Source organism: Rhodnius prolixus, unplaced genomic scaffold, assembly GCF_049639745.1.
Source record: "Rhodnius prolixus isolate KJV_2025 unplaced genomic scaffold, Rpr scaffold_5, whole genome shotgun sequence".
Taxonomy (NCBI): Eukaryota; Metazoa; Arthropoda; class Insecta; order Hemiptera; family Reduviidae; genus Rhodnius; species Rhodnius prolixus.
The window spans coordinates 4,360,391-4,382,042 of NW_027411624.1; the positions used below are offsets into that span (position 1 = coordinate 4,360,391).

Genomic DNA, 21,652 nt, shown 5'->3' on the forward strand with positions numbered 1-21,652 from the left:
CATCAGAACGCCTGTCTTTTCGGTAATTAAATCACCTTCGACTCAGGGATTTAGTGCTAAAGATATTCAATGTCCAAGTAAGGAAGATTTGTTACCATTATTTTAAATAATATTATTGTTTGTGTATAATTTTTTTTCTCTCTCTCTTAAGGATGACTTATCCGTCTTTGTGTTCTTGTTTTAAACAAATATCTACCAATTTGTGGTTATGTACATTTTATGGTTTAAGTTAAAATGTTTCTATAAATCTGCATTTTGTGGATTGTAGCGAGAGGAGTGGTGGAGCAACTTTGGAAAAATAGTTGCAATTTTGTATCCTAATAGTAAAACAAAAACAACCCTTTGTTTAAAGTAAAAACATTTATTTTTCCAAATGTATATATAAGATGTATATAAATACTTTACATGTATAATTTTATATTTATTTATATCTTTGTACAAATATCAAATCACAAACATCATGTAAACATAACAAACAAAAAAAAAAAAAATGGGCTAAAGGTTGTTGTACCAGAATCTTGTTTTTTTGATTGCACAGAGCATAGGCAATACTAAAAAATATTCTGAACAATTCAAAACCAATTAGAAGTTCTGTTTGAAACAAACTAGAGTAAAATGTGTTTTTTTACATTGATGTCACAGGACGCTGGGAATTTTTGTTTTTTTCCCCCAATGCTCTGCCGGCCTGTGGTCAAGTATTCTTTCTCGGGGTACAACCAACACTTTCCATTTCCCGGACAGAGAGCTGTGAGCAAAAAAAAAAAAGCTCCTAGGAAGAGAAAATCTAAAGGACCAAAGCTGGATTCAAACCCGGGATTCTCCGCATTAGAATCTAGCATATGTTGTTACCCAATGAGCAGATTGATCCCTTCCTAACAAAAAAAAAAATTTTTTACATGCATTTGTTATTTAAAAAGCAGTAGCTGCCAAGGGACATATTTATTTACAAATGGAGAGCCTATAATTAAGAAAATTTAAGAGATATAAACAATTTGTTATTCAAATTTCGTTGACTTTATAGTTTTTCGTAATTTAAACATTTCTAAGAAGAAACGTTGAAGTAATGTATGTGTAAACCCAATTCATTTCAATTTATTATTATATCACAAAACACTAAATTTATTCGCATTGCACATATTTTCAACACAATTTAAATTTTAGTTCAATCAGGCTTAAATATGCGCACTTTTTAATTAGTTTTTTTGTTTGGAATTGTATTTATTATTATAGCTTAAAAATTTGTGATTATCTTTTTTTTTTTTAATTATAATTAATAAGCATTTAAATATTAATTCTCATTGAAAATCATCTTTCAAAAATGTTTTTTTGATAAAAAAAAAAAAACAAATACATTAGCTATTGGTTATTAACGAAGTTTCGATAAAACAGTTTTTAAAAAAGCATTCAGTTAAGTACTACTTTCGTTTGACCAATTTTGACTAACACATTATTGTGGCATGTAAAAGGGATGATCAGAGTAAGAGCAAGTTAGTGGCTAAGTGGAAACTTACAGGAGGGAAAAGAAAAACAAGTTGACGAGATTTTCCAACCAGGTCCAAAATAAAAGGAGGGTGTAAACTGGCAGAGGAAATCTTTATCTATCTTATTGCGAGCAGCAAGGAGGCGAAAAACTCCTAATTTAGGAACGACCAGATTATCATTGAAATTAAATTTTAAGACAAGGGCACAGATACTTTTCATTTCTCTGTGAGAAAAGTGGAAGTATAATTAAAAGACAATAATTTTTTCTTAGAAACGTAGTTGATACTTTTGTTTTTTTTTATTTTTATAGGTAAGAATGTAAATAAGGTTTCAAAAAAGGCGTGAGAGCTCTATGAAGTAAATGACTAAAAATACGTCTTTGTCGAGTTAAAACATATTTTGCTTGTTATTGACTTAACCGGTGTCTACTAAATCAATTCTGATAACTAAAGAAAAAGTGTTGCACTGGAACAAGGAGATCGGGTCCCGTTTTAGGATACGATGCTTCTGTTAGCAATAAAATATAGGTAACTTCAGGGAATCAGAATTTCCCATTTTTCAAATAAGATTTTCAAAAAGTAAACAGATCAAAATCTCTTAACTTAAACTTTGTCTAGATAAACCTATACTATAAGTATAAGTCAAAACTAGCTTGTTGGTTCATATAGATAACATAAGTTAAATACAGTCGACTCTCGATAAATCGAAATCCAAGGGACTACAAGCAAAATTCGAATTATCGAGACTTCGAATTATCAAGAAGGGGAAAAAAATTCGAATTATTAAGAGTTTTTATTGAAAATACGTATGAGCTTACCTAAGTTTTAGACATATAGCCTCAAGTAAAAAAGTAAAAATAATGAAAACGACAAAAAAAAAAAAAAAAATAAAATAAATATGTATTAACACTTCAATAAACAATAATATACATATGTACCTAATTAAAAAAATGAAGAACAGTTTTTGTTTCAATGTGGCTTGACTTAGACAAGTGACTTGGAATTGTAGAAAGCGTTGATGGTGGAATATTGAAAGTTTTGGCGATATCTTTTTTTTTTTTCGAACCACTTTTCACGGCTGCGATAATTTTTTTTTTTTTGTGGGACACAGTAAGGGAGACGTACTTCCCCATCGTGAAAAACTAAAAAAAGAGAATTGGAAAGTTAAACTGGGCTGAAAGGAGAGGGAAAACATTACGCAGAAAATGAACAATAAGCGGAAAATGAGAAGTAAACATTACTAGGGAAAATTCGAATTATAAAGAGGGGCATGCGGCCTCGTTCGAATTATAGAGCCTTCTCTCCCCCTGTTGTTAAGAAAAGGATTTTGAATTATCGAGCGTATCTAAATTATACTGAATTTTTTCGATTTACCGAAGTTAACAGCTGTAGAGTTTGAATTATCGAAAAATTCGAATTATCGAGAGTCGACTGTATAAGTTTCGACAGTTATAAGTTCAGTTTCTGGTGAGATTTTCACTATTAAAATCAGCTACTTTGAAAATTTTAACATAAATTCCAATACAAAGCTAAAAAACCAAATTTTTATTAGTATATTTTCAAGCAACAGGACAAGCTTTCTCATTTACGACATTTAAACGCTTTGAACAGACGCCCATACATAGTTTTAAGTGATTGTATTTCAAAATAATTGAGCACTGATTATATTAAAAAAAAATTGTATTCCAAATCCTCCTACTTTGAATACGATGCGATATTTGCAATAAAATATGAAGACAACTCAAAACACCAATTGAGTTAAAAATACGCTTAACTTTACAAAGAAATTATTCATAATGAAAATTCTTCACTACGAATCATTCACATAATACTTAAGCTTAAGCTCTTCTTAAAAACAAGGACAATAAACACTCAATTTATTTTTGCTTTTAAGTAATATTAGTCATTACAATTAATTACATGTAAGTACTTAATAATTAAAAAGCATTAAATTCATCACATTTTTTTTTCTAACAATAAAATTACCGTTTCTTTTTAAAACAAGGAAGGCACAATTTGTAAAACATAATATAAAAGTAAAAATAAAATAAATTAAAAAGAATTATATTTAATTTTTTTTTCCTTGAATAAAAAATTAAAACTATTGGAAGACTTGAAAAGAAAAACTAATTATAATTCAAAATCTTAAACTTAGTAAATAAATCTTCTTTAATAGTAAAAAAAAAAAAAAATTAAAAGAATCGAAACGTTAATGCAAAAAGAAAAAAAAGCATGCATTGCAAAATAACTCTACATTATTTATAGTAAAAAGACAATACACTTGCAAAATAACAATTTCTTAATAATAAAAGTCCTTATTTTAATTTTAAAAATATGGCCATGGTGATAAAACATCAAAGGAATTTTTATTTAAAAAATCTAATATTTATATTTTTTAGATTCTTTTTTTCGATGTATATAATCGAAAATTAAAAAACAAATAACATCACGAGATTAAAAATTGCAAAAAAAAAAATCTTTAAAATGTCATGACATCTTTAGAGAAGCAAAATCGTGGTTAGTTTATAATCTGAATATCACCATAGTAACTAATCCTGAAAAAAAAAAAAAATTATATTAGAAAATATTTTATTAAAAAGTTAAAATAATAAATATACTCTTAAAGAAAAGTTGCCAAAAATAGGCTTTAATTTAAAATGTTAAATTAGAACTTTTATTAAATTAGAATTTACTAACTAGTCGAAAACAATCAAATTTTCTAATAAAATTTGTTAACACTAGTACATCGAATTTCTATCATCTTACCTAATACGTACGAGAAGACTAATTTGAGATAATGGGAAATTTGAAAGGGGACAGCATTTGGTTCACCTTCATTTGGTAATAATAAACCTATTATACACACCAATCCAGTCAGCAGAATTATAGGATGTACTGAACCTCCGGCACGACTACTACCTGCAATTTAGAACAATATCTGTCTTAGCAAAGAATAGTATCATAGGAATTTCAGCCACATTTGGGTGCTAAAAAATTATTAAAATTTGGTGACGTATCAAAGATCACATCAATTTTTAACAAAAAAAAATTATGATACACTCACTAATTTCGCAAAATCAAATTAGTTCAAAATTCTAATTGGCAAATTAAAAAAAAAAAAAAACTAAGATTTTCTCTATGATCAAGTTTTTCCTTTTTTTTTCTCTCTAGATCGTGGAGGTGTCATGAAACTGGTGACAGGTACTAGTTTTTAAAGTTAGACTTCTAGTCTAGAACGCTTGCTATATAAATTGGATCGAAGTGAGAGGCCCTATAGGGAATCGTGGACATCCAGCCCCATTGGGCGAGTCCTTTTACTTAGATTCAGATGCGAAGACCAGTCAGCCCTTGGGACTGTAGAGGTATTTACTAATTAGCTGAGACTCTGCTGATCTATGCAAATGTACACCAAGTCCTTAGCTCATTCGGTCTTAATATGGAATTAGCCTTTTTTGCTGGGCACACAATAGGTTGTAAAAATATCTTCACAGGATGCCCTACATTAACTAATAAAATAATTACTTTTCTAGAATAATTACAAACAATGCAAGAATTGATCAATCTACTATACATTATGATATCAATGCAATCTAATGGATCAATTTTACGTATACATTAAATATAAAATTAAAATGCACTTTTAGATGTGAAAGAGAAAACTAGATACACTTTGGCAACATAATTACAGAGGTAATTACAGTTGGTTAATGTTAGGGATTACAGAAGGCAGGGAAGTCCGTAGACTTGGCTCTGGACGACCTAAATAGGCTACTCCAGAAGTCGCTTGACGACAAGGAAATCGCGGTAGCCACCTTTTTGGATATAGAGGGCGCCTTTAACAATGTGTCCTCAGAGTCTCTTGTTGGTGCACTGACAAGAAGGGGCACGCCCCCTACGATTAGTCAGTGGATAAGGACTAGTCTTTTGGGAAGGACTAATATAGCCACCATCGACAATTCATCTCTTGTGGCCAGGGTAAGCAGAGGCTGTCCGCAGGGAGGCGTTTTGTCGCCATTGCTGTGGACGTTATTAGCCGATGAAATCCTGACCAAATTAACCGCGGAAGGTTTTCATTGCCTTGGGTTCGCGGACGATCTGGCGATCGTGGCGAGGGGGCGGTTCGCGGTAACCGTCTCGGAGCGCACTCAGGGGGCGCTCAATATTGTGAACAAATGGTGTAGAACGGAGGGTCTCTCCATCAATCCCCACAAAACTCAAGTGGTTCCTTTTACAAGGAGGAGAAATTTACAAGGCTTACAACAGCCAATGCTCGGAGGGGTTGTGATCCCCTTTGCCATGGAAGCCAAATATTTGGGAGTTATCTTTGACCGAAGGCTGACATGGAATTCTCATATTAATGCTACCGCACACAAAGCCAGAATCGCCATGGGTAGGTGCAGGAGGCTATGCGGTAAAAGTTGGGGATTAAGCCCGAAGATGACTCTGTGGATTTATACCTGTGTCGTGAGACCAATGGTAACCCACGGGGCGGTGGCGTGGTGGACGAAGACCTTGCAGATGGGGGGGCCGGGAGCGCTCGGAAGTATTCAAAGGCTGGCCTGCTTGAGTACGACGGGTGCCATGATGACTACCCCCACTGCGGCCTTGGAGGTCCTGTTAAACCTTCCACCACTCCACATTCACGTCCAAGGCGTGGCAAGAGCAGTTGTGGCACGACTACAACAGGGACAAGCGCCCATTTATCCCAGGCATACGGGGAAATATCAAGACCTATGGGAGGAGCTGGAGGCGGACCCGATTTTGGGCCTGCCTACGGACATAATGACTCCTAGGCATGACTTCCAAAAACCCTTCAAAGTCCTGATTTTAGACAGAGGGGCATGGAAGAATGGGCCGCCAATTACAGGCGAATCTATGTGGTACACGGACGGGTCTAAGATGGATGACGGAGTGGGAGCCGGCGTGTACGGGGCTCATCCGAGATGTAATATCTCGGTGAGCCTGGAAAGGCTAGCTACGGTCTTTCAGGCGGAGCTAGTCGCGATTATTATCTGCGCTACCGAAATAAGAAGGCGAGGAGTGTATAACTCCAGAGTTGTCATTTATTCGGACAGCCAGGCTGCTCTGCGGGCAATTGACTCGTGGGAGATCAGCTCAAGGCTGGTGTGGGACTGCCTAGGTGCACTGAAGGAAATCAGTAGCCATAATAAGGTCTTCCTGGTTTGGGTACCTGGGCACTCGGGTCACAGAGGCAATGAGGCGGCGGACCGCCTGGCCCGGGAGGGTTCAATGAGAGCGCTTATCGGGCCGGAGCCGTTCTGCGGTGTCTCAAGATGCCTCAGGAGCACATCCATTAAGTTATGGATGCAGGACCGATCAAGGGAATGGTGGGTCAAAACTCCAGGCCAGAGACAGGCGAAAAAGTTTATCCATAGCTACTCGCCCAAGCTAACTGCAGAACTACTCCAACTAGGCCGGGTGGCCATAAGGATAGCAGTTGGCATTCTCACTGGCCATTGTAGACTAAATAAGCACATGCATCGCATGGGCCTGGCAACGGATAGCCTGTGTAGGTTTTGTCAGGAAGAAGAGGAGACGGCACTGCATGTGGTATGTCAGTGCGAGGGGCTGGTCTGGCTAAGGTACCGACTCTTTGGCAAAGAGAAGCTGGTGCCAACAAGCCTCAGCCAGGGCCCTCTCTCGGACCTATTAAGGCTTTTAAGGCAAGCAGAACTCGAGAGGGTGCTCTGATGGCAGGTGCTCTGATCGACCACCTGGGAGCCCCCCCCCCAATTCCATAGTTTGGTTAAGGACAGGATAGGGAGAGGGTCTTCAACTAGGGGGATGCCACAATAGATCCTTGGGGTGTCGCGGTGGCGTAGGCTGAATAGCCAATTCCCCCGATGGAATCTAATCTAATCTAGGGATTACAGTTATAGTTAGTTAGTAACTAATCTTTTAAGACGTACACTTTGTGATGTGACTTCTGGTTTTAGAAGAACGACTGGTGGGAAATCCTAGATCTTGTAAAAAAATGAGAGGGTGAATGAAAAATGAGCTATTTATTAGACCTTTCAGGCGGTCGTCACAATCATTGGATGTAGTACTTGGGGTACCTAAGACCTACCCTCTGAAGGATCTAAGAATTTTTCAAAACCTCTCTCCCACTTTCAAAGAATTCATTAAAAAAAAACAAGAATTAGAGAAAAAGAAAAATCTGTAAATCCAGATTTCCGGCAAATCAAATTATCCGAAATCTTAGCATTGGAAGTGCAAGAATGCCTCGAAGTACACCAACATTGAACTACTTAAAATTTTCTGTTTTTCTTATTAAGAATTAAACTTCACTCTTATATAGAAAACCATTTTCTAAAGACACCTTCTTTCGATCTTAAGAATCAGATATTTCAAAATGAAACTCAACTTTAAAATATTAACTTAAATGCTTTAGTTAACACAAAAAATAATATTATTTAAAATAATGGTAACAAATCTTCCTTACTTGGACTTTGTATATCTTTAGCACCAAATCCCTGAGTCGAAGGTAATTTAATTTCTGAAGACAGGCGTTCTGATGGTTCCCCAGATGGGGATACAGATAATCTATCATCGTTTTTAGAATCTGGGACTCCAGGATGTAGAGTGGCTGGAATGTCCTTCTTCCCGATCACCTTTAAAAGAGGTATCATTCTTAAAGTCATTTTGAACTGTTTTTATATTGAAAGAAATGAAGAAAATAAATTCAAAAAGGGTTCAAACTTTACGTCTGAACAAGATACAGTTTAATATTGATTAAAGAATGGCGTATATAAATTCAGAGAAATGTGATAATAGGAAACGTTAGCCCTAAAATTTCGGAGAACCCGAAAAAAATAAACTTAATGAATTGAAAAAAAAAAGGATTAGAGAATACTAACCTGTTTGGTTGCATGATCTTGCAATTGTATCCTAAATTTATCCGTGACATTACAATTAGCTGGGATCAAAGCGTTATGTCTGAAGACCAAATCTATTTGGCACATAGGTTTTATAGATCCTTCAGGATCTACTACTATATATTTATCAGGAGCAGTGCAATAAACTGAAAGAAAAATTCTTATTTTTAAATATGTTCAAGGATACATAACATTAATTTTTAGTCAATCAAAAGTAGGCCATGTTATCACAAAAAAAAAATTATTCAGATAGTATAGAATAGATTCAACCAGAATGTAGGTTGATAAATTCTTTTGTTGTCCGCATTTCCTGTAAATTTTACTAGAACTTTAAAAAAAAAGAAAAAGAAGAAGAAGTGGAGATTATGAGTTCTGAATAAAATTATTTTATTAGTTTAATTTTGGTTGAGAGTTAAAAAAATTGCTTAGTAATCTTCTTTTTCTACAAAACCATAAACAACTTCAGCCCAGTCAAGCTAATATTATTAAATACTGTGCACCTAAACAAACTGTTAAACGTTTAGGAAGTACATGAAAAAGTTTTAATGCATAAAGACTAAAATCCTTAATTCCTATTATTTCGGTTAATTGAAACAAAATCAACAAGGTCATTTTGTTGTGAAAAGCTTATGAAAAATTCATTAAATTGTTTGTAAATGTAAAACAGGAAAACATTAAGTAAAAGTTTCAATGACAGGCAAAAATTTTAAAGAAAAATTTACAACTACAATAGTAAGGTGACATTTCTTTAACTCGTAAGAAATCTCTTACTTGATACGCAAATTGAATTAATAAGAAATAAATGAAATATTACAATCAAAAGTAGTAAAATTATAGTTTTCCTTATTCATTAATAATGAACATATTTAAGCACTTACCCTTAAAGCGTACAGCAAATTCATAAGGGTTATACAATGTAACTACCCTTTTGTAGGTACTCTGGCTGCCCAGGTAGAAATCCACAGAGGATGGAAAAGCAAATACAGGTACTTTGCCATCAAGGGCAGTCCCAGGCTGCATTCCATAAACTACCTATTCTAAAAAATGAATTGGTACTGATTTTTTTTAAAAAAATAAATAGCATATAGGAATAAAGATGTTTATAAGTGAATAATTTATTATTTTTATAGACAACAGAAAAACATTAGATTAAAAAAGGACCCACAAATCTATGCGAGTAAAAAAACTGCGCAATTAACTTTTTAGTGTAAAGGAGTTAATCTAACTCAATTGATGGAAAGAGTAAAAAATTAAAACTGTTGCAATAAAGCGAGAAAATAAATGAAATACAAAATAATTATACTTACATCAATGAGGTTTTGGTCATTCGAAAAAGGTTTTGAAATAGATAATGTAACTGTTCAATCATTTATAATAAAATAAAATAACATTGAATTCAAAACATTATTTTGCCTAACCGATGTCAAGATGCTTCTCCAACCACAACAACCTAAAATATCAGCTGTCGTTCCATTAAAAAGCTAAAAAAATAAATATGTATAAGAAAATGGTGGGGATACCATTAGTTATTTAGTTTAACGCTAGGCGTGTTTGTTTACGTTGGTGAGGTGTTGGTTTGTTACTTAATTCTATGTTTTAATTAATTGTTATTTTCATTTGAATTTTTAATTGTTAAATCATCAATGAAGAATTTTTCCTAGCTATGGATATAATTTCAAAGCATTCCACGATATATAAGTCTTGGAGGTATGCAGAGTTACCTATTCAAATTTTACGTTTATGGTTACATAGTGTTCAAAATAGATAACTTATTTCGTTTTTACTAAAAGTAATGAGTGCTAGTAATCCCGACCAAAAATATAAAATAAAAGTTTTCCAGTATCACTTTTATGTAAAATTCTAATTTTTTCTAAGGTGGGACTCCTGGACAGCAAAATAGATAAAAAGAATGCTTTTTGAGGAATGAGTGACACTGATGATACAGATGTACTCCTTTTAATACCACCAAACTTTTTCTTAATAAATACAGATCAAGAAGATAGTGGTTCAGATATTGAAAGAAATACTGATAGATCAATTGTTAGTAATTTATTATCGCAGGTATATAATTTAGAGACTAGAGTAAATCATATTGAGACATTGGCTAGTAATCCTTGTTCAGCTTCTTCGTTAAGTGATTTTGACAATCATTCTGTGGTGGTGAATAATGTTTCAGAATTCAGTGGCAATAATATTGTGCTTCACCCAGATTCTACTTCGGAAACTATAGATTCGGAATACAATTTTAGAGCAGAGGTGAAAGATAATTTGGAAATTGACTACATTAATAATAAAACTAAAGAAAACCTTCTTGGAGAAATAGATAGCTTTATAGATAATAAATACAAAGTTAAAACTATGGATAGATTTACCACTATAGACAGTCTTTTTCAAAACGGCAGCCCAACCAAAAGACTTGCTCTGCCAGAAGTGGACAAACTTTTAAAAGAAATGGAAACCACTCAAACGGAAATTGAGAATAAATTGCGTATGAGAGAAATTGAACATGGTATTATAGATAAAAATAAACAACAATTAGAGGTTTCACCTAGGAAAATGTATACAATGGGTGAAACTGTTAGTTCAATACCGGACCGTGGTTTTGGTATAAGGGATATGTTTGCCACGCAGAACACTCCTGGTAAAGCTGCAAATAATGTTTTACCATCTTCGGAAGAAACTTGTATAAGAAGGGATGCATATTTAGTGGGTAGCAGTAACAGTGATGAGGTCAGAAAGAGTCTTACATCTTCGTCATTATCTCGATCTCCAATGAAGGATTACACATCGCCTACAAAAGTGGCCACTGCTCCTTTAACGCCAGAAAGTAGAAGAAAGAGTTATTTGTCGCCAAGACGTCGTCTACAGATGAATTCAGATTTTGCCAATGGAGGCAAGTTGTCTAGTGCTAAATTATTGCCGGATCAGAGAACTGACTTTCCAGAGGAGCGTGCAAAACAAGATACTGGCGGAGCAGGTGATTCTCAAGAGCCTCGGTTTAAACCAGACGGAGGTTATAGCTCAAAAATACGAACTTTCAACAATCCCAGGTAATTATTGAAGAATGGATAGATTCTTAATTTTATATATATATTTAAGTACATCGTAACATTCAGTTTTCTTTTTTCTTTTTTTTTTCAGAGGTAATTTATTGAGTTTATCTGAGCTTTGGCGCAGTGAAAACGATCTTAATGTTGAAGATCCTATAAAACTTAAACAAAAGCTTGAAGAAGAGAAATACCGTAGATTAGTAAGTGTTTATCAGACTTCTTCATTTCCATTTTGAAATTCAGTATCTAAAGGAAATCGGAAGTATTAAAATTATTTTCTTTTTATAACACTACTTTTATAGCATCTTGAGAATACCGTACAAACTCTGCAAAGAAGAGTGTTAGAGGAACAGGAAAAAGTGGCTGTGGCTATGAAGGTTGACGAAGGAAAAGATAGGGCAATTGGACTAGTGACCGAAGCTTGGAAACAAATGGTGCAACATTGGCGACAAATCGAATCAGAACGTCATGCAATGTCGCAGACATTAATCACTGAAAGGTCGGAAATTGCCAAACAAAAGGATGATATTGAAAAGGTATTTGTTGATGTGACAGTGTTAGATTAAGGTAGAAAGAAAAATGAACCAAAATTTTTCTGTAGCCTATAAAGCCTAGTTAGGTAATATGGATTTTCTGAAATTCTGCATTTTTTTTCCTTGATATTTTGTCTTTTATCGTCTAGTTACACGCACCTAAAATTAGGATTCTGGAAAGTAAACAGAAGGTTGCGTGCCAGTTCAGAAAAACTTAATACAAACCAACTTGAACAAATAAGGCCTGTTTTTGATTTTTGGTTTAATTTTTCGTTTAGGATAACGCTGAGAAGTGGGTAGAAGTGGAACTAGTTATTGTTTAATATTTTATTAAGCTGAACTTTTGAAAATATTTCGAAAAGTTAAATAAGAGAAAAATTACCTGTTGAATTTCATGCATTTTATAACATTTAATGGTGAAAATTATTCTACTAAATCTAGTCTCTCAACCGAACGTTTGTTTTTTTGTGTATTCTTTGAAATTGACTAGTTCATTTTGCTTATTCGATCAATTTTCAAGAAAAATTAGGCAACATTTTTGAGAGGTCTACTTACTTAAGTTAGGCTTTATATAAGTACAATGCTGCTGAGAACGTTACAAAGGTTTTTAAGTTTCATTTTCTGTTTTTCAATGAGGTAATTTTATCTTTTGTATTTCATTAGTTCCTCTATTATTAAGTCATGAAAACGTGAACAAAAACCCATTGCAACCCACATGTACAATAAAACCCATTATAACGATAAATTTAGATGTATTAGTAGGCTACTGGAGAGAACAGAGTTTTGTGAAATTGATAGTGGGAATGATTAAAATGAAGCACCCCCACATAATTTTGTATTTTCATTATAAAAGTGCCCTATAAGGTATTAACAAAAACTTCATTCTTGAAAAATACTTACTGCTGACGTTCAATTAACTTTAAAAAAGCAATTTCAATAAAATTTACTCATTTAAAGGGTTTTTTAATTTTAATTTTTTTAATTTCCTCTAAAAAGCGACCGAAGGCTCCTATTGCATATCAATCTGCGCATTTATAAAATATTACTTTTTTAAAATCAATTGTGTGTATGTAATGGTATCAATTAGAGAAATTAATTTTTTATTTTTAAATAATTAACTATTTTAGTTTATCAACTCATCTGATCTTTTCTCTTATCGCTCTCTTTAGAAAATTACAAGATATGAAAAGGAGATGTCACAAACTTTGGATTTAGCTGAGGGATATAAGAAAAAATACGAATTACTGGAAAATGAATTAGCAGTTCTAAAGGAGAGCAGCGAACAGAGAATCAGAGAATTGGAAGAAGCTCTGGTTGAAAGAGAAGAAACTGTAAAAGAATTGAAAGATGAAAGAAAATCTCTAGCCGATAGGCTGCAAGTTTCAAAAGCTGCACATGAGGAGGTACGCAGGTTTAATTTAGGTTTTTGGAATAAGTGTTCGTGATTTGTTTTAATACTTTTAAACTATTCTATATGAATGGCCTTATTCTTCTAATTCTTATGACTAGATAGAACTATTGTTCTGCCATTTAATGGGTTGTTCGTAATACAAAGTCCACATCAGTCATTTGTCCATGTGACTTATGGCAGCAGCTATTTCCACAGCAAAATGTAGCTCACAGTATACCTTCTATCCTCCATTCCTCTTGGTACTTGGTCATCAAGATTCAGGTCCATGAATAGCTATGAGTTTCCTAATGCCATAGATTTTTTTTTTTTTTTAAACTTATTGACGTCTTCGGGTAACATTTTTGAATATACCGATCGACAAATAAGCGTCCTTTTATGTATGGATGGATAAAGGCGCTTGCCTTATAAGAAAAAGCTCGATTTTTCATTTGCAGCTCCACAGCCTAATGGGGATATAGGTAGTTAACGGTTTTCCATCAAGAATAAAACATAATTGGATAATTATTCTATCATAAAGTAGATTTTTTTCGTTACATATATGAATATCGTCTATTAGGTATATTCTAAGTTATCACGTTTAACTGTAACATATTTAATAAGAATAAAAACAATAACAGATTCACAACCAAATTTATATTTAAAGAATACATTAATAATTTTCAGATTACATTATGCGAACATCTTGACAAATGTCTTTCTTTCTTTTATACAGTGGTGAGTTTTATAATCACCGTAATAATAGTTTTGTACTGGTTAAATTTTATTGGTCTGTATATATTTCAATAGTTACTAGTCGATAATCTGGAATTTATCCTTGTATAAATAAAATTTTACCTGCCGTCATTTTAATTTAAATTTATTTTATCAAGAAGTTAAATGATTGGAATTCATAAATGTAATTACGTTAAAGCTGTCTGTTGCCCTGGCAACAAAAAAGGAATGTTTGCATAAAGACGAGGACGCGTGTTTAAATACGTAAAATTTTCAAATTTTTAATTTAATTTTTAAAATAATGAGTTACAAAAACTTACAGTTTTGTCAAACTCCTTAGACAACCACGAGTTGAATGTTAAATCGATAACTCAAGACAAGAACTAAAAGAAACCACCGTTTAAGTTTAAGAAATTTCTAACTTTTAAACCTATCAAATCCAATTATGGAGACTCTATCTATTGTATAATAAATTTGTTAGGTAACAAATAAATTGATCAAATTAATAATTTGAAGTATAAGGCCTAGACCGGGAATCGAACCCAGTATCATCCAATTCTGTTGAGAAACTCAAACCGGGAGGGTACAGTTATCTCAAGCTGTCACCAAGCAGGCGGATTCTGTTCCTATATGTTTTGATCACATTTACGCGGACATCCTTGATACGGGCTGACACAATCAAGTAACAGTTATCATTAATCCGAAATTCTTTTCCTTATCAATCTGGTTTAAGTGTGTGTAGAAGACTAAATGTTATCAGTCACAATTGTTATCACAAAGAAATCATTTTGATGGCAAGAAAAAAACAGTAAATTAATCTAACATATTATTTGCATGCAGATACAATATCTCATACCTTTTTCTTGAAAAACACCCACTTAAAAACGGAAATAACGATTACTTTAATTAAATTAATTAAACACTACTAACAAACTTCAATTTATTTTCACTTTTTTCTGAACAGGAAAAACGCCTAGTAGAATCTGCTAGACGTGATGTAAGTATGTTGCAAGAACAACTTTCGAAATGTGAAGCAGAATTGGCTGTTGTAAAAGAACAACGAGATCTTCTATCTACTAGACTTAAAGAAGAAAAAGGACGCAGCTCGATGCTTGATGGACAGAAGATGGCGTTAACTGAAGCTCTGGACGCTACCAACAGTAAATTGGTTAGTTCTAGCTTTTGTACTACATTAATTTGGGTTAGGAACTAAAAAAAAAGAAAGTCAAATCTACAGCTGACTTAAATATCGTAGATTTATTGATGGTCTCAAGTAGTGTTATGTAGGATTAAAGTTCTTAATTTTTAATTTCTTTGCCTAGATATAATTATTGATAAACAATATTCTCTTTAAGGCAAAAGCAGAAGAAGAAGTAAAAGCAACAGCTTTAGCTTTGGAAAAATCAAAAAGTGAACTACGAGCTGTCTATCAATCCCAACTGGAATCAGTGGTTCGTGATAAAGTGGCCGAATTTCAAGCACAATTAGACCGAGCACAAGCAGTAATGCAAGTAGAATTGGAGAATACTAAAAGACAAGCAGAAGAAGTTGCACACAGACAACAACAAGCATTGGTTAATAGCCATGTAGCTGAAATGCGTCGACTAGAGTCCATACATAAAGAAGAACTGAGAGCTATTGAAAGTAAACTGGCCGAAAGTGAACGCCGAAGAACACGACTGGAGAATGGTAAAAAGGATATTGCGCAGAGATTGCACGGTGTGATGGAATCACAATGGCGACAAGCGCTTAACATTATTACGAGTGAACTGTCTGTCAAACAGGTAAATTATGCTATTTAACTTCCTTCAGTTCATTCCTCACTAAATATAAATTTAAATTTGGAAATTTAGAAAAATTTGAGCCAAAGATAGGTTTTAGTTTGCATTCTTTTTTTCTTTAGGGTTCTACAATTGTTTCTACAGACGTTATATTACTATTTCAAACAATATTTTATTCTTCTTCTGCTTTGATTGATGTCTTAGCAACTCATCTCAATATTAGGTCACGATCCAAACGTTGAAAAACGCTGGACTAGAGCATGTCTTGCTGTTATACAGTGGATCTTAGGAACTAATGACTTACTTGTCTTAAGTTCAAGGGATTCTACTTCTGAATTTGGACATGGTCTCACCTGCGACATCCATCATTATCATTTTTACTACATAGTGATTATAATGCCTTTTAATATGTTGTGAAGAAAAAAGTATGGCTTTAGAAGATAGAAAACATGAATTGGTCCGACTTTCCTTCCGTTTTTTATTTTTTAAATTAATTAATCCATTCTTTAAGGGTTTAAGGAAAAATAGGGGCTTTTATTTTAAATAAAATATTATATATTCCCGTGTCCCATATTAATTGTATGCTGAAGATGAATGGATGATCGCCAGAACGAAGGAGGCCCCGGGGGAAGCCGTCTGGCACCATTGGACGCTGATCATACCTCTTATAAATACCAACAACGGAACCTGATGAACGATGACACTACTTCCATTCCCTCCAGTCGTAAGAGATTGAGCATTAAGAATACTGGGATTGGAGGGATACATTTACCGCCGGAATCCGAAGCCAGCGATGAAACACCATTTAATAAAGACGGCCAGATGACTTCTAGGTCGAATAACGTTGGACCATTGAAACAGCCTCAACTGATGGACTATATACAAACGGTAAGATTTATTTTATTTTTAATTATTTTATTTACTTGTATGGGTTAAAAAATCCTGAATTCCATTGACCTTTCCCCCTTCTTTTCGCTTCGATCCCTCCACCTTTCCGTTTAAAAAGCGAACCCTTGGGCTCCAGTAAATCTTTTACAGCTCTTGAAGGTACTCTTTACCGTGATCTGAGGGCTTCCTTGCGAGCACCTCAGCTTGAAACTGTTTCCCTGATACTTTTAACATTCAGAGATAGTTGATTTGTGCATTAATGTGGTTTTAGTGTAAACAATGGCACAAACTTTAGCTCATTACTCACTCGAATGCTCCCACTCACATAGGTCGTCTGGCGTGAGCAATTAAAAGGGTTAAAAACGCTTGGTTCAAATTTAAAAGCAATAATATTCGTTACTCCTCACAGAGCAATGTAACTCAGTGCTGCCCAAGGAGTCAAATATTACATATTTCGAAAATGTATTGATAAATTCATAGGGACTAATTTTTCATTAATTAATTGATAATAATAATAAATCAATTTAAGGAATTAATTTATTAATAATCATACTTTCTTGTTCCCTGTCTTGGAAGAAATTGTACGAACAGCAAGAAACTTAAGAAAACAAGATGAATAATACTCTGGAATTTGAAGAAAAGGTTGTACAAAAATTCTTCAGTTTTTCGAAGATATGCAAAGCAAGTTTTGTTTTTTAAGTTTTTACTTGTTGAATTTAATTATTTCTTTTATTTATCTTTATCGAGTAATTTACTTACATTTTGACTGAGTTCTGGCAGTTACTTTTTTGTGTAATTTTAAAGTTTCAATTTTAAATTTTTCTTAATATGGTGATTTGTAAAATAATGTTTGGATTAGAATAGGTTGCGTAGTGGTGGGCCTTAGTCAGCGCATCTAAAAGGGTCTATTGTGATATCTTTTGATTAAAGTACCTGCTCCAGTTTTGCAAGATACTCTTGGGCAGAGGGACATGACCTTTTTTTTTACCAAGGAAAACCCAAGCTAAAGAAAGAGCTCTAAGTCTTCATACCACAGGTCTAAATCTTTCATGCAGACTCAATACGGTGCTTTTTCTTCCACACAAATTCCATCACTATCCATCCATCAGGATAAAGCAGTGAATGTATTTCCTCAGAGTCAAGAGGCCCTTCAGGAGGCCTACAATTATCCAATGGCCGCACAGTCTGCTCTGTTGATGATTCACTATTATAAAGAAAAGTTTGTGTAAAATCGTTCGAACCGAAGTTAGAAAATGCTGTAAAGTTGTAGTTGGTTAAGGAATTTTAATCGCTAAGTTACCCCTGGGTGAAATGCAATCGAAATTCACTTTAAATTTACACTGTTTTTCTACTTGTAATTTCCAGCTTCTGGACAGACAACCAGGAAAGCCTGTGGACACGACTACTAGCAGTATTACTGGAGGCATGTGGCCAGACACGGATACAACGGGAGATCACAGTCAACACTGGGCCCAAATAATACAGGTAACTTTTCTTTTATTTATTTTTATGTGTTTTTAAAATAATGCTGATAAATGATGAATATTGGCGTCAAAACACCCCTCAGATCGCGCTAAAATCAACGTCTACTGTAAAAAGTCAAAAGCATATGTTAAGCCCAACATATGTTTAGAGCCAGAGTCGGATAATAATTGTGTATATCGATTTAACAGTCGGGACATCTCGAAATTTTAGCTTCCTGCGATTTTTGGGACATTTTATAAAACCCCCCACACATAATTAAAAAACAAAACAAAACACATTTTCTGATTTTGGGAACCGCAAAACAGATGTTTACAGTGAAAACTCTGTTTTAAAACTTTGTTATTTTCGCAATTTATTCCTTTACTCACTAAAATAAAGAGGAATAGCTAAAGAAATGAAAATACCATTGCCTAATTTCTAAATTAAATTGTTGTGACTATATCGATTTAGAACGTCTCAGGTGGGAAATACTTTTTCTTCGTTAAATAGAAAAGAAACCTGTATTTTAGAAATACAGTGAGCGTAGGCAGGCTAAATTTTTGTGCCTATTTTGTTTATAGAAAATACATTTTCTTGGCCGAAAAGCTGCATACTGAATTCAGTATTCAAAAATGTCCGCGTACAGATTTTGTACTGCTGCGAAGTTCTCCTTCTCATTGAACTTGACTCAATACCTCTTGCCTTTCAGATTTGGTCCGTTACCTTGACATGATCGTTAACCTACGGCTAAATAAATCGCTTGTGCTAAGCAGAAATGTAATTGATATAAAGTAAAAAAAAATACTTTTGTATTCCTGGATGCAATATCCGTGGCCTTTTTGATAGATGATTTTTTTATTTATACATTTATTTATTTTTTTCATTTTTTTATTTAACCATTGGTCAAATGTGGCACTCTTCTTCTTATGCAAATCTTTCTCATATTTAATTCGTGACATAAAAATCTACTCTAATTTTTCTTCTGATAGCTCATATATATTGTAATTAATCACCATTCGCCCGTAATTGTATTGTACAACTTCTTGACTATTTTATCTGGGCTTCCAGTTTTGGACCATCAATTCACGTTCATTATCCTTCAAAAGAAGTACGATCAAAATCGTCTGCTCAAACTCCTTTCCATCCTAGACTGCCATCCCAATCCACTATGCCGCGACATAGCCTCCTGCAGATACTACATAGCCTTCTACAACATACAGGACACAGAAGACTAAAACATATCCTACTCTAACTTTCTACACTAGCTGCAGGTTTTTCCTCCTTTTTCCCTGCATTTCAATCCTCCACACCTAACTTTTCTTTTACTTCACTTAGTTAAGAAGATTGAAATGTTTTTTATACATTTATACTTCTTTATTTATTTTATGTATTGTATATATTTATTAAAATAAATATTTATTCTTCTTCTTAGAAGTACGATCACGTTTAAATTCAGCCGCTCATTTCTTCATTGATAAAAAATGAAAGAGCTGACTTCTTTAAAACTTTCATCAAGTGTTGAAGAGAAAATTTTCTGTAGATTAACGATAAGCTGTCACCATGCGAAGAATTTTATGACGGCAACATATTCAGTTATAAATATTTCAACGAAATAAAGACAAGTCTCAAGTATCAAGTTAACACTGATATAAGATTTACACTATAGTGTTGTATGTACTGAAGTAAAAACTAAATTACAGTGATAACAACGCCAACTCTGAACGAGATCGAGAACATTTCACTTTTTCTCGTTGTTGGATGCTCTTATAATCTTCCCACCAATCTATTTATTTATTTTACAGAATAATCCGGCTATATTATCATCAAATGCTTCGGAAAGTATGAAACCATCGCAAACCTCAAAGAAACCTCCTTGGAAGCCTACCTAATGAAAAAAATAAAATAAAATATATAGTTTTTTACTAATGAAGTAGCTAATAAATGTTAATTTTTTCGTACAAAATAAAGTAAGTAAACGAAATTGACAATTAAATTACAAAATATAGTCTTTTTATACAAATATTATTCATAAATAAAATGCCTTTTCTGGTGTACAAATTATGTATATAAAAAAAAAAAATTATATATATGTTATATATAATTTATGTACAATAAAGCATTTAACAAATTATTTTTTATTTATTAGATAAATTTTTTAAATTAATAAAATCTAAAGTTTATTGTAAAATGAGGGGGGCCATTGAATGGAAACGGAATATAAATTAAAAAACAATATTTATTTGCAATAGATATCTTAAAAAGTTTTCTTTTTTTCTATTAAATGTGACAAGATTTTGTATTTTTAAAAATTTATAATGTGAATAAAATATTTTTTTATTAATTTACTGCATGATTTGTCTTCTTCGTATTGTTGTCCCATCTACCGAAAAAAACGACAGATTTTCACGAGAATTTCAATTTTTTTTGTTAAAAAATCATGGAATAACAAAAGAAATAATACAATTTGAGTTATTAATACCAAATATTTTAATACAAGAAATGAAATAATATATCTGTTTGTAGAGTCTCTGGCAAATAAGTAGTTTTTTACGTTTTCTGTGAGCTTTACATGTTTCTTTCTACATTTGTTTTCGCTCCACTTGAAGTTGATAATCGCTTATTTAATTTTTTAACATCCTCGATATGCCTTACGTATCTCTGAATTTGTTTTTTTCCTACTTGAAGTTGACAACTGATTAAATAATTCCTTATCTTCTTTAATTCTATTCATTGTTACAGTAAACTGGTCAAAATGATCCTAACACCTCCTTTTATCGATTTCTCAATTACGACACCCTCATATGACGGTTTCGTATGACGTTTTTTTTTTTACAAAAATGATCCGTCATGAAACAATTCCAGTAAAAACTTACTTAATGTTTCCCCACCAAATTAACAGTGGCATTTCATGTCGTTACGATTACTTTTTTTTAAACCAAATTACCCTCCTATAAAATATTTTCGATGTTTTAACAGAACGTTATCAAAACAGGAGAGAAAAACGTTTCATTTTTCATATCTTAAGAATACATATCTAATGAATTATCTGTTCAAAATGAAGTATGAAAGAAATAATATATTTTTAAAGATATTTAAATCGGGTTATTCTTAACGGCGTGAATCCTTTATCTTCTTGACTTGACTTTCCTGCTGAACGTCTACTTGATTTCTATCTATCTGACTTCCTCATTGGCAAATAATATTCCCTGGCCAGCTATATAGCATCTTAATCTATCTAATTGATTTCAAAATCTTGGATGTCTACAATGGACCAATAACGATAAGAAAATCTCTGCAACAATTCGTAAATTTAGGACATCAGAAATTTTATTTGTAGTCAAAATTTGCAATCCCCGAGTGATTCGTATATCTTGATTGTTAAAAGAGGTGGTATTCCTATAAATCCTTTGAAAAAAAGAGTTTTAGAAGAAATAGTT

At 33.1% G+C, this 21,652-nt stretch overlaps 2 protein-coding genes across 9 annotated transcripts; one reads left to right on the forward strand and one right to left on the reverse strand.

Annotated features, from left to right (window-relative positions):
• Positions 1 to 1,332: 1,332 nt before the first annotated feature.
• Positions 1,333 to 9,869, reverse strand: LOC141458150 (motile sperm domain-containing protein 1-like). 2 transcript variants are annotated; one of them, XM_074135761.1, is made up of 6 exons: positions 9,685 to 9,869; positions 9,256 to 9,414; positions 8,360 to 8,523; positions 7,945 to 8,113; positions 4,248 to 4,400; positions 1,333 to 4,036 (listed from the first exon to the last, which is right to left on the reverse strand). In XM_074135761.1, the coding sequence occupies exons 2-6, from the start codon at positions 9,395 to 9,397 to the stop codon at positions 4,005 to 4,007; spliced, it is 660 nt and encodes a 219-aa protein (XP_073991862.1). In that variant the 5' UTR covers positions 9,398 to 9,414; positions 9,685 to 9,869; the 3' UTR covers positions 1,333 to 4,004. The 2 variants fall into 2 exon arrangements, with proteins under 2 accessions (XP_073991862.1, XP_073991863.1); XM_074135762.1 differs by having other exon boundaries at positions 9,256 to 9,409; positions 9,685 to 9,858.
• Positions 9,870 to 9,922: 53 nt separating this feature from the next.
• LOC141458147 (uncharacterized) lies at positions 9,923 to 20,565 on the forward strand. Of its 7 annotated transcripts, none has more exons than XR_012460758.1 (11): positions 9,924 to 11,427; positions 11,519 to 11,627; positions 11,730 to 11,963; positions 13,130 to 13,363; positions 14,035 to 14,085; positions 15,047 to 15,250; positions 15,438 to 15,866; positions 16,473 to 16,751; positions 17,328 to 17,432; positions 18,117 to 18,236; positions 20,018 to 20,123. XR_012460758.1 is itself a non-coding variant. In XM_074135743.1 (11 exons), the coding sequence occupies exons 2-11, from the start codon at positions 10,301 to 10,303 to the stop codon at positions 20,102 to 20,104; spliced, it is 2,874 nt and encodes a 957-aa protein (XP_073991844.1). In that variant the 5' UTR covers positions 9,929 to 10,084; positions 10,253 to 10,300; the 3' UTR covers positions 20,105 to 20,565. The 7 variants fall into 7 exon arrangements, 3 of the variants coding, with proteins under 3 accessions (XP_073991845.1, XP_073991844.1, XP_073991847.1); XM_074135743.1 differs by lacking the exon at positions 17,328 to 17,432 and having other exon boundaries at positions 9,929 to 10,084; positions 10,253 to 11,427; positions 20,018 to 20,565; XM_074135746.1 differs by lacking the exon at positions 17,328 to 17,432 and having other exon boundaries at positions 10,014 to 10,417; positions 10,554 to 11,427; positions 20,018 to 20,565.
• Positions 20,566 to 21,652: the final 1,087 nt, after the last annotated feature.

Excerpts from the sequence above, each read along its gene's own strand:
- LOC141458147 (XM_074135743.1), top strand. The coding sequence starts at position 10,301 with ATGAGTGACACTGATGATACAGATGTACTCCTTTTAATACCACCAAAC. Across the intron at positions 11,428-11,518 it reads CGAACTTTCAACAATCCCAG|AGGTAATTTATTGAGTTTAT; the intron begins GTAATTATTGAA and ends TTTTTTTTTCAG. Across the intron at positions 18,237-20,017 it reads ACTGGGCCCAAATAATACAG|AATAATCCGGCTATATTATC; the intron begins GTAACTTTTCTT and ends TTTATTTTACAG.
- LOC141458150 (XM_074135761.1), bottom strand. The coding sequence starts at position 9,397 with ATGCAGCCTGGGACTGCCCTTGATGGCAAAGTACCTGTATTTGCTTTT. Across the intron at positions 8,524-9,255 it reads ATTTGCTGTACGCTTTAAGG|TTTATTGCACTGCTCCTGAT; the intron begins GTAAGTGCTTAA and ends TTTTTCTTTCAG. Across the intron at positions 4,037-4,247 it reads AGTCTTCTCGTACGTATTAG|GATTAGTTACTATGGTGATA; the intron begins GTAAGATGATAG and ends TTTTTTTTTCAG.